The sequence below is a fragment of the Echiichthys vipera genome (assembly GCF_963691815.1).
Source record: "Echiichthys vipera genome assembly, chromosome: 11".
Taxonomy (NCBI): Eukaryota; Metazoa; Chordata; class Actinopteri; order Perciformes; family Trachinidae; genus Echiichthys; species Echiichthys vipera.
The window spans coordinates 26,014,630-26,027,753 of NC_139836.1; the positions used below are offsets into that span (position 1 = coordinate 26,014,630).

General features: G+C 43.0%; 1 protein-coding gene across 1 annotated transcript in view; it reads left to right on the forward strand.

Moving 5' to 3' along the window:
- Nucleotides 1–2,796: 2,796 nt before the first annotated feature.
- wdpcp (WD repeat containing planar cell polarity effector) overlaps nucleotides 2,797–13,124 on the forward strand; it is a gene marked incomplete at its 5' end in the record, with an annotated part of 63,563 nt that continues 53,235 nt past the window's right edge. The window contains 4 exon segments of the mRNA XM_083923379.1: nucleotides 2,797–2,857; nucleotides 5,584–5,628; nucleotides 9,802–9,852; nucleotides 12,679–12,749. Of these exon segments, the coding sequence (XP_083779505.1) occupies nucleotides 2,797–2,857; nucleotides 5,584–5,628; nucleotides 9,802–9,852; nucleotides 12,679–12,749 (228 nt within the window).

The window sequence follows — 13,124 nt, forward strand, 5'->3', positions numbered from 1 at the left end:
ATAAGAGACTCTCCTCTCAGCGTTAATGAGAGAAAATAAGAGAGAGAGAGAGAGAGAGAGGATGGAGAGCGCGGAGCATTAGCTGCACAGATAGAGAAATGAAAGGTCTGCACAGCAATAAGGCTACACCTTTAGCTTCACTATACAGAGCTGCTGCACTGGCCTGGGTGCAGCATATCGTACACACATGCTACTGTACGCTGATATGAGTCCATCCCATGTAAGATGTAATTTACACGGCAAGGGTCTAACGCTTCATAATGTTCTCAAAAGCAGTTTGCATTTTGTGTTCAGCGCTGCAGACACTTCACACTTCAGGCAATGAAGAAATGGTAAAAGATTTGTTTTCTTTGTGGGGAAATACACTTATTTTATTTAGTTTCTTTGGAAATTGTCTTTGTGTTTGCAGTTTAAAGTGTAATTCTGGGGCAAAATCATCCCGTGGTCTTTTTCAGCACTTGCAAAATCAAATAAGCCATCGAGACAGTTTTTTTGGTGTATGAACTATTAACGGAGAAATCATGGAGAGTGGCTAACAGCCGGACGTGGCTAACAGTGATTAGCTCGGGGCAGTACGGTGAAGACATTCAAAGGTCTTTTTTAACCACTAATACTGCTGAAAATAACAGCAAACCTCTGCAGCAGCATGAGAAGAGTCCCAACACAGAAAACAAAGCACCAACAACGTAGTTAGTGAACCCAGAGTTTAGTAAAAGAGTGTTTTAAAGACTTACCTACTGGCCCCTGTACCAGCTCCTCTCATAGTAAAGTCCATTCAAGTCGATTACCAAAGTCAGTCCCAAAGGAAGGAGCCCATTGGTGCTGTCTCGATGGCTCATTTGATGTATGTAAGTGCCGAAAATGATTGAATAAAGATTATTTTGTGCTGGAATTACACTTAAACACAAGGTTGAACTAGCCTGATCGAACTCATTTGCTGGGATCCGAATGGCATCTAAGGGTGCACTCACACTGTCCTTCCGCACCGCGTTCGTACTCGTGCGTACGCTCATGCTCGTACATGTGCAAACCGCTCTACAAAACCCCACCTCTCCCAAACGGGCTGTGGATGGCCAACTGGCCGCAGCTAGACGCGGAGCGGTTGCACTCACACTGGTCAAACGCACTAGGCTTTACCCGAAAATCCTGTTTTGGCCCGGTGCGGAAAGACAGTGTGCGTGCGCCCTTAGAAACCCTCGGCTAATCCAGCCCTAGTTTGAATGTGCGCTGCTAGTATACTTTTCACTACCAGAAGCAGCATTAGTTCTAATTAAATTAGAGGGGACAGTAGTGCTGATGGTCTAGCTTTAATAACAGTAATAGTTGCTGCAGTAGTTGTAGCTTTGGTTAAAATAATGGTGATAATAAATGGAACAGCAGTGATAGCAGTGTTAATTAAAATGTTATTGATTCCACACAGTAGGAAATTCTTCTTCTTTATCACTTAAACTTTGTGAGTGGTTCAGTATTCACCTCCAGCAACACACAACAACAAATCATCAATACGTCATCAGCACTACAGGGGAAACCCCGCAGACGTTAACTGACTGGAGAACAAAGTCTGTAATATAGAGACGCTGGATGTCAAAGTCCTGTGTTCATTAGCTGATGTGAGGAATGCTGCCTGCTTTGTCCTCCGCTGTCCGCCGTCGACTCCAAAGTGTGTGTCACATCACCGCTCACCTGTGACGTGTGAACGGAGGTGGAGACGTCGCCGCCCGTGACCTCGTGTGAGTGTCAGTCTGAGTTCATGTGCACGTCTGTCTGCCTTTCCTTCTGCTACTTTGTTTTGAAATAGTTTATTGGGTCAAAATCTGCATTCAAACGCTCTACTGAGTAACCACTAAAGTTATTACAACTTACTGGTAATACAGGTCCAACAGGTACAGGAATAAAAAGTATTATGTTGCAGCTCCGTCTAACTATTGCAAATGCATTTACTACTACTGCTGCTTTTATTAATACGACTCCTCTGATGCCACAACTTTGGAAAAAAGACTGAAAATTGCTGCCAGTCTAGGCAAGACCCCCCCCCTCCCCATAATATCATATAATTGTAGTTATATAATACATAATTAACATGTAACAAGACTGTTTACGACTTGCTAGAACCTTTTTACAGGGGTCTTTTGACCTCTGACCTCAAGATATCTGAATGAAAGTGTGTTCTGTGTGTTACCACAGGTCTCCTCTTTACAGGCACGTCAACTTTAGGATAATTTCATGCACATTTGGGCAAAAATATATTATTTTTGCTTATTATAAAATGTTGTGTTTGAATATTTCTGCATACGTGGGATAATAAACTGATTTAGCAGTTGCTTAATTGGGTCTGACTGGAAAGCTGAGACTCCTGTGGATTCAATGAGCCCAACTGTATCATGTGTGATGATATTAGTCCACGTAGGAGCCGTTTCACTGTAGTGAGAGTATTTATTGAATCCTATATCACTAAGATGAGCTGTTGTGACCTTGAGCATATAACAGCCTCATGAAACTTTACAGCGACAAACTAGAGGCCGAGGGCATTCAGAGGATGTAAGGTGTTCCTAGGTATATTGTTAGGTAAAGTCTAGGCACATACAGTAGTCGGGTAGTAACAGCTGGTCGTATAAATCTGCGTATGTGAACGTGTGTGCCTTCATACACACTTTGTTTGACCCTTAGGCCCATTTATGTCAATCTGTTACGTTGTCTCGTCAAGATATGCATCTGTGTGTCGTGTTTGGCTCTTTTCATTTGTTCTTCTCTCTCACTCGTCTCTCCCCGCAGACTCGGGTTACACTTCTCTGTCGGATGGCGTTTTGCCTGGTTGAGCTGCACTTGTGGTCCACCAAGAGCTCACTCCAAGTCAAAGGTAGCTCTTATCACCGTGTTCAATCTCTCTCTCCATCTCTCTCTCTCAAAAATTCTCTCTCTCTCCTTTGTCTTTTTCCTTTCACACTCTTTCTGTCATCAATCACTTTGTTTTCACACCTTCTCCACACCTTACCTGTGTCTACTTCAGCAATCTAACTCTCAGTCAACACCAGCCCGTTTTCACTTTCTCTTTGCTCTCCTTAAATTCTCATGCCATCGATGACTGTTTGCATCGTACCGTGCACGACGTTAAACCGTATTTGTCCAGCGTTTAAAGAGAAACGAGCTTCCTTGGGATGCTGAGTGAGTGCGGTGTAAGTTTGACTTTTCTGGCACTTTTGTGCGTTTTCCTGCTCGCCACCTATCAGTCCATCTTTTCTGTCAGAAGGAAATGCTCCGTTTCTCCATTTTGTTGTTTTCTCCTCCCTTCCATTCTGTCGTGTCTTTCACAGTCTGCTGAGCTTCAGACAAAGATAGTGTCTCTCGGAGGCTGACTGTGTGTGTGTTTATGTGTATACACAAAGGTACGACGGGGTGTATATCCCAGGTGACGGTGACATATCCTTATTTGTTTGTTTTTTCCTGCTGTGTGTGTGTCTTGTGCTATCTTGGTGGAAATGTGGATGGATACATCTGAACGACGAGGCCTGGTCGCTGAGGTGTGACGCTCCCTATCACCACCTTTACATCGTATACATCAGCCTCAAAAAACAAAAATATGAATTCATAAAAAGCAGAATTTGCTGTTTTAATGCTATGAAACAAATGTTTTCCATGTGGTTTTCGTTCTACATACGTTCATCACGTTTGTGCAGCTGCACGCCGCAGAAGAGCTTTCTACTGTTGGACACTGAGCAGCATCACAGTTGACAGTGACTTATTGCTTTGCACAAGAAAACCTCAGTTCAAACTATTGTGAGAAAAAACACAAAAGACTAGTTTAGGATTAAGTACAGACTGACTAGAGTTTGGACTGTTATTAAGTTTGACTGTTTAAGAGTAGGATTCGGTAATTGGCAGATTATCTTTTGGCAGTTTTTTTTATTTTATTTTAACTTTCACAATGTTATCGGACCGAATGGATGGAATTCTGTAATTTTGTAGAAGTTGCAACACTCCAAAAAATGTACCCACGGATTTACAGACGTCTCTTTCGCCATGTAAGTCAATGTGTAGAGGTCTTTTCTGGCCAGAGGGCGTCACATGACGGACCCGGTCTCAATTCCACCGTTTGGCCACTATGTGAAATTGGCTTTAAAGCCCGATAATGCACTAATGGGAGCCTGCCGTTTACTTTTTACTTTTAGGATTTAATTTTTTTTTACACAACTTTGGAAGCCAATCAGATATCAATAATCAGCATTCAGTAGTGAAGTAGGACAAAGCCCCAACCGCAGCCACTCCCTGGTTGATCCACTAAGGAAGAGCCAAAAACTGCAGTTCGTCCAGTGTCCACTAGGGGCAGTTTTCATTACAGAGCAGTTTCTCATTGACCCCCATGTTAAACAGACCGTTTTCACAGCATCATTAAACCTGTTTAAGGCTGGGGGGAAAAAAACATTAAAGTCCGTATATTTAGGTCATATCTCCATGAAAACACTGAGTGACAGCTAGCCGCTGGCCCTCACTTCTCCTCAGAGGTAAACGTCAGTCAGATGGACGTATCTCCCTCCCCCCAAGTCACATACATGCCCTTTTTTGGTCAGAGGAAACTTCATGTGAATGCTCCACACTTTTAGTAACTTTCTGTTTTAAAATGTGTTATGTGCTCCTTACCTAACCTGATATTTCCTCCTGGGCAGGTGAAGCCTGCAGTTATGACTTCATGTAGTTATTGTGTAGGCCCTAACAATGAGCCAAATGTGGTAAATTATACCATTGGATGTGGAGGTGATTTATTTGATTCAATATTAACGCAGGTTTAAGTGCTTTCATACAAATAGTTTAAGAACTTCTTGTTCAAAGGACAAAAAGGTTAGAGAATCAGAAATGAACATCAAGACATTAGTAATAGTGGTGTGTTTGTGTGTTGATGTGTGCGTGTTTCCCATCAGCTCTCCTGCTGCATTTATGTGACCCGGCCTCAGCAGCAGCATTAGCAGCAGCAGCGGCGGCGGCGGCGGCAACAGTAGTGAAGCGATAAAGAAACGATGTGTTGTGCGAATCTGAGTCTGGCTGCTTATGGTTTTCGGCCTGCGGGAATAACACCGACAGAAAAATCTCTGCTCAGCAGTTTGTGTGTGTGTGAGCGTGTGTGCGTGCGTGTGCGTGTGCGTGTGCGCGTGTGTGTGTGTGTGTGTGTGTGTGTGTGTGTGTGTGTGTGTGTGTGTGTGTGTGTGTGTGTGTGTGTGTGTGTGTGTGTGTGTGTGTGTGTGTGTGTGTGTGTGTGTGTACTTTTAAATGTATATGTTGCATATGTGTCTGTGTGTAAATCACAGTCTGTCCCTCAGGTGGGATGGGTTAAGGCACACTCCTGTCTTTATTAATACCCCTCTGCTGGCTCGGACCCCCCGCCCCACCACCACCACCCTCCCGTCTCCACCTCCTCCTCCCTCACAGGGTCTTATCTAAACTGTGGTGCTGGCAGACGGGACAGGCCACTGGCTGATAGCGATTGTTTATCCCACGGTGCGAAATTGCTGATCTGTCTTCTGCTTTTCCCTGACACCTAGATGTTCATCTCTCTCTCTCTCTCTCTCTCTCTCCCTCTCTCTCGCCCCACAGATACAGATATTGGCACCTATCAGTACTATGATAAAGGAGAGCCAGGTAAATAGTGTTTATATTGGATGTGTGTTTGTGTTTAAGATAACTTGCATTTGTCTTGTTTTTTGGAACGCATGTGACTTGCTTATATATGAGGAAGGGCTTTCTGCCGCCTCCCACGCTCCCATAAGCTCTAAACACACACACACACACACACATACAAATCATTGGTCCTGCGTATTTCAGCGTCTTATACCTGTTAGCCACAGATACACTTGTCCTCACAGAGGCCATTAGTATGTAGGATTTATACCCTAAAGCCTTATATACACACGCACATGCCACACCCACACATACGCGCAGGTTATTAGGCCTCCGTGGTTCTATCTCTAACGCTGACTGTGTTCCTGTTGACCCGGGGTCTCGCCACACAGCGATAGGGAACCTAAACTGTTGACTTTCTCCTAGATCATATAGCAAGAGGCCCTGTGTAGTCCAGCCTCATATTGCCTCAGGCCTGGAGGCTTCCCTTACCATCAGGAAGTGCTCCCCCACCGCCTGAAAATTATGCATCTCTCAAGGGTTTTAAAATTTACTCCCGAGTGGCCCCGAGAAAGGTTACTACATAGTTTGTCTTCATCTGTGCGCCACGCCTTAATAAAAAGACTCCGTTGACCAGATTTGTACGGATTTCCAGAAGGTCAACCATTTCAAAATAACACTAACTTGGTGTTACTCCACAAAAATACAGCTCAATATAATGTGATTTAAAGCAATTCTTACCTTTCTGGCATTTTTACACTTTTCTTTTGTAATCGTAAAATGCTCCTAATAAGCATATGGCACAGATGGCACATATATTTCTGATAAAAGTCTGACCAATCATTTTATTCAGTCAGAGTAAAATGATTTGCATCCTGCCTGTCATCCGTCTCTCCGTTTCACTTGCGCTGCTCAAGTGTCATTGGAAGTCCGAAGTTTTGGACCTCCAACTAGGCAAAGTACACTGGAATTCATGGAGGGTTAATCTCCGAATTTGCTAGTAGGAGGTTCCACTTTGACAGGCATTCCAGTGCATTTTGCCAATTTGGAGGTCCAAAACTTCGGACTTCCCATGGCACTCGGATAGAGCATTTCTCTTTCATCGCACGTTTCAGGTGAGGAGGGAGCCTCAGAGGTCAGGTGGGGGGAAGAGGGCGGGGTGGGACTTTTGAGGGCAGCGCTGAGTGCTCTAACTGACACCTGCCAGAAACGTAAGAATTGCTTTAATGTTTGTCCAAACTTTTTGGACATTTTACAAATGTAAAAAGTGTCTAATTATTTTTACATGCGCTGAAAATACATTTGAAAAGCTTAAACACTATTAATATAATTGGATTGAATTGAACAATAATTATCGGGGACTCCTCATGGTGAAAGATCTTGTAGCCAAGTGTGTGACAACCTTTTACTCATTTAGCGGCTGGCTAGCTAGTTTGTCAGCTAGCTTGATTTTTCCGCCTTGCTTTAACGCGTCACAGGTTAAAGAATATTAGCTGAAGCGCCGGTCCCTCCACCTCCTTTAAAGGGAGGAGAGCGGCCGGTCGGCAGCTCCGGAGAGAAGATCGACCTCCAATTAACGTTCCAGCTGACGTTTTTCATTGGTGTTTCACGCATTTGTGTGACTTTATTGGTTGAGTGTGCGGCGTTTAAAGGGTACAGAACGGTTCAGTTCACTTCAAAGATGAAGGTGAACAGTTTAGGCAGAAAGATCGGATCTGGGAGGAAAAACCCTGTAGTGTGAAGACCTTCATTACAGGACAGCAAGTTGTGTAGTGGGGCTACACGGTCGCCTCACAGCGAGAAGGTTCCAGGTTCGCATCCCACCTGGGGCCCTTCTGTTTGGAGTTTGCATGTTCTCCCGTGTCTGCGTGGGTTTTCTCCGGGTTCTCCGGTTTCCTCCCACAGTCCAAAGACGTGCAGGTGTTGGGTTAACTGGTGACTCTGAAATCGCCCGTAGGTGTGAATGGTTGTCTGTCTCTGTTTGTCTCTGTGTGCTCTGTGATAGTCTGGCGTCCTGTCCAGGGTGGACCCCGCCTCACGCCCGATGTCAGATGGGACCGGCTAGGGACAAGCAGTTGAAGATGAATGAAAAGTTGTGTAGTTACCTTTAAACAGTTAAATGTGCATTAAAACCAAAACAACGAGATAAAAGACACTCTGTGGGCCCTTCACAATGAGTGAAACATTGATTAGAGCAGCTTTAACTTCTGAGTGCATAAACCCTAACTTGCCTTTCTTTCTCTCTTCTTGAAGACATACAGCAAGTATCCATCTTTTTTAAATCACCTTCTTTCCTCAATCTATTCAGTGTATTTTTAGCGTCTTTCTCTCCATCTTCATGTTTTCCCTTTTGTCACTGACTGTCTCAGATGCCTCTCTTTCATTGATTTCCTCCTCTTTGTCTCTGTTTTCTCTCTCTCACCATGTATATTTTTGTTCTTTGTCATTTTTTTGTGTACAGTACGTCTCTTCCCTCTCTCTTACTCTCATCACGGGGTTCTCTCCCTCCTCTCTCATCTGAGGAGCTTCTCTTTCATTCCAATCTTCAGTGGAGAGACGATGCTCTCGCTCCAAATCCTTTCATTTGGAGGATTACTAAAGTGTGGCTTGATATCAGAGTGGAGGGAGGAGAGGGGGAGGAGGAGGAGGAGAAGGGGAGAGAGAGCCAGAATCACTATCCAGAAGTATCACAACATTTTCACACAATCATGATGCATATACAGTAGATTACATTAGATAAGTTGAACTTTTGTTTCTTCGAAATTTTGCAGCTTGAGATCCCAATATACTGCCTCAGTTTTTCTCTATAAGAGTAAATATTTATGACTTCAGGATAAAACTAAAAACTGAACACTATAAAAATCTAACTCTGAGTCTATAAAAGAAAATAAGAGAAATATAACAAAATAAATATGGTATAAAATAAGTAATTTATGAATGTTTTTGGTTTCATTTTGCCGAATCAAGTCATTTCTTTTATTTTGGAGGATCTAGTTCTTTCTTTTTTTCTTTTATTTTGGAGGATCTAGTTATTTATTTCTTCTATTTTGGAGGATCTAGTTATTTTCTTTCTTTTATTTTGGAGTATCTAGTTATTTCTTTCTCTCTTTTATTTTGGAGGATCTAGTTCTTTCTTTCTTTTATTTTGGATAATTTACTTCTTCCTTTCTTTTATTTTGGAGTATCTAGTTATTTCTTCCTTTCTTTTATTTTGGAGTATCTAGTTCTTTCTTTCTTTTTTTTATTTTGGAGGATCTAGTTATTTCTTTCTCTTATTTTGGAGGATGTAGTTCTTTCTTTCTTTTATTTTGGAGGATCCTTCTTTCTTTTTAACATGTCAGTAAACAATAACAAAAAAACAAAGAAAACAGGAAACAATAGGCTAAATTTCACTAAAACACAAAACTTACATATCTGAAAAAGGAGTAGGAGGAAAACTATACTTAAAATAAATTCCTACCCCTTCTTCTATTCATAAACAGCATCATAAACATACTGTATACCCACAAAATAAACACATCACTAAACAAACCTTAAAACAACGATTCCCAACAGCACTACAGTTAAAAAACGCCTTTCTAACGCAGCGCTGTGTGTGTGTGTGTGTCAGTGAGACTGCACTGATGATGGACCGACGTTCTCTCTGGACATCAGCGTCATAGAAACGGCTTCGAAGTAAAGTGTCGCTTCTCCCTCTGATCGTTTTCCTTGTGTTGTGATTTCTGATGTGTTAGTTCCACATCTCCCCACTAGAGGTAGACTCAGGCTCATTGGAGCCGCTCCGAGGGGTCCCCCTGCAGCCAAACACCCCCCCTCCTCCCATGCACCGCACCACCCCACCCAGCCCCAGAGCAGGTGCCCATGTCTGGGTCTGTCTGGCCCCTCACCCCCTTATCTGATTAATACTACTAATCCTGGAGGTGTTCCTGCCTGCCAGAGAGGCCGGCCACCAGACGGGCCACTTTCTTGCTCACAGTGACCGAGCCACGGGGCGCGGTGGTGGGCGACACTTTGCCAACAAGGTTTCTTGGAGCTAAAAAGACGGGGGAGGGAGGGTTTAAGCTCCAGCTTTCTGTTCCTCATTAGCCACGTCACATAGACATAATCACCTATCGTGTACACCGTGTTGTTTTCATACTTTTACCCCAAATCTAACCCTTTAATTGGTCTTTTTTTAATTTATTTTGTCCCCAGCCAATTCACTGGAGCATCACTACTACAACGAGAAACTCAAATTCTGTGAAGGTAAGTTTCCAACAGAGACTCTCCCGTGTGTGCGTGTGTGTGTGTGTGTGAGGGCCCTACCCATCTTACGAGTTGACGACCATCTTCCAGAAAATCTCTGTCCGAGTCAGTCAACTGTCCCACCTCCTCTATTCTCTCTCTCTCTCTCTCTCTCTCTCTCCCTCGTTTCCCCTCACTCTCACCCAGTAGTGGAATACAAACACCCTTATCAGGAAACGAACACTCATCCCGCCGCCCTCCCCTCCCTCCCCTCTCCCCTGACCCCCCGTGCACCCACACACCCCCTCTACACCTTCATTTGCATGCATCTGTTTGCCTCCTCTTCCCACTCGTTCTTAATAGAGACGCTCCTTAATGGTGCGTTTCAGTTAAGATGAAAAGAGTGTAAAATAAACACGTAGAGATTGCTCCATACTGAAAACAGCGCTCCTCCCTTCCTCTCACTGAACTTCATGTATGTGTGTGGGCAGAAGCAGATGCACAAATTCAATTAGCTGTTTTTTTTTCATATCCTTTCCTCCCTCTGTTTAACCACTAGAGATGGAGAGGGGGGTGGGGGGGTGAGGGAGGGCTGGGAAATTAAAAAATGAAGGGGCCTTGGCGTGGTTACGTGTTGAGATATGTGCTGCTGACTGTGAGGTTGCATTTGGGAGATAACTCAACTCAAGAGCACCAAAAGTCCTCGCGATTTGAATGTTCGCTTCTCCTCCAGGACCAGTGTGCGTGTGTTATTTTTTTGAAGGGACATTTTTGCTTTCACTTGAATATTATTTTTTTTTTTTACCCCTTTAAGTGCAGCTTCATCAATCTGTAAGCAGCACATTTCAGACTTTGGCTGCTTTGGGGGATACGGTAGTGCGGACTATAATTGTGACCACATCAATGTAGTTTCTATATAGTAAGCAGTGTTTTTTTTCAGTTTAGATTTTAAACATAAACATTTAGATTTAACCTTCTTGCATTGACGATGTTGGGGTCAAACGCTGGGGCTCAGGAGGTAGAGCGGGTTGTCCACTACTCAGAAGATTGGCGATTAGTGTAAAAGCGCCCTGAGTTGTCCCAATACTAAAAAAGGTGCTTTATAGATAGAAAAATAAGTCCTTTGACCATGTTCACAAGTCACCACTGATCACTACGGCCATATACTTAATGGGGTTTCCCCCTCTTAGTCGATGAGTCGATCATTTTTCTCTTAGTCGACTAAGATTTCTGTTGTCGAGTCGTCATTTTTTATGCTTTCCAAGAAACTTATGAGCCCATATCTGGACTTAAATTGGTGCTTTTGCGTTATTCTTTGGAGAAACTCTGGTCGGCAAAATTCTGGGGTAAGACCTTCTTTAATTGAGGAAAGCCCCAATACTTAATATGTTAACTATGTGAAGTTTGGTTCATTTAATTAAATATTCTAATATTAAATGTATAAGGTGGATGTTGAGGTAGCTTCCCCACCACCTGCTGTGTATACCTTGATTGTATTGTCTTTTTTTATTAACGTGTTGAAGCTCACAATGGAAATTAGTGTTCAGGCTTTATTTTAAATGTATGTAACGATGCTGTGCAGTGTTTAAAATCATCAAATTAAAATCAAATTAATCCATAAATGCCTCAATAACCAGGTTCATCGATGGCCGGTTGGTTGGTCTGGTGCCAGGCCCAACCCAATCCACCCTCCACCTCCTCACTTCTTTAATTACTGTATCATTCTTTATTTATATTGTTATTTATTCATATTTCTTTTTATTGTTGAATGACTATCTTTTTTATGGTGTACTTAATATGTGTACTGTGTACTGTGAGCTATGGGACACGGACACAGAGGGGATGAATAAAGTATCTATCTATCTATCTTCCTCTCAGGTTCTCTCAGTACTTTAGACGTTAAAGTGTCCTTTCAGTTGGATTTTTGTCTGTTTGTGGGATCAACATGTGGAACTTCTTACCCATGGAGCTTTAAATGGATCGTCACTGGGATCATTTCATGTCGTGTAGTCATGAGTGATCTGGAGCTTGTCACTGAGACTTATTGATTCACTGAGTTTTGTTCATTTTTGTGTATTTGTAAAGGCCCATCTATGGACAAGCATTCAAACTAGCCTTGCCTACAAAGCTGTTTTATGTAGCATTGCTTTATTCTATACACTTGCCCCTATAAAAACATAAATATTGAATAAATACTTGAAGACGCTCTCGAGAATTAAAGTGTAGCTTCACAATTTAAATATGTTTGCAATTAGCAAATACTTGATACATGATTAACCTGTTGATTCTGTTGCAAAAATGTCTTTAAATTGGCAGAAATTAGAGAAAAAACACCAATTGTAATGTACCAGAGCTCCAGAGGACGACTTCAAGTTGCTTCTTTTGTCCAAAACTAAAAATCAATCGATTTAAAATCAGTATGAAAGCAGAGAAATCCAGCTACATCATCATGTTCGAGAAGCTGGAAACGTTTGCTTTATAAAAACGACTCATTATCACAATAGTTGTTTAAAACCTTTCTATTTAACAACTATTGGATTAATCAAATAACTGTCTCAGCAGTAACTGTGACTCAGGGTTTGTCTCTTCAGCATTGCATTGTGGGATGCATGTTTTTTTTGTACACCTGCATGTCTTTACTCCACCTGACCGTCTTGTCACCACCCTTTATTCCTCATGTCACCCCTTTTCCTACGTAGATCTCAACTCCGATACAAAGTTCAACCCTTTCACCCTTTCCGATGTTTAATGCCACATTCTTCTGAATCCTCATGAGGGCACATGTCTGTGTTTTAAAAGTTACATGTCACATGATCTTTAGATTCTTCTTGTGTTTTTCCTCCGTAGCTCGAGGCTATTCGTGGACCCCCAGGAACCGCCGACCGGAGAAGTTACGCGATTCGCTGAAGGAGTTGGAGGTACACCCCCCCGCCCCCCTCCTCCCACTGTCTTCTTCCTCCCTCTGGGGATTTTCAGAGTTTTCCCTTTCCGAAACGGCCGATTGATTAACAAATAGGGGCATTCTCTCTCTTTTTTCACTCTCCCTGTCGTTCCCGTTTGTTCTCCTCTTTCCCTCTCCTCTCTCATCACCTCTCTTTCGGCCGAGCTCTGTCATCGAGGGGGATATTTGAGGGGATCAGGGGGCTGCAGGCCGCCCCCTCATCCCTTCTCTTCCTCCTCCTTCCCTTCCCTCCCTCTCCCCTCATTCACCCTCGTCCTCTCTGTACTTGTGGCAGTACAGACCTAGCTTTGTTTGCTGGAACCTGTCTGTGGCTGTTACACACACGCACGCT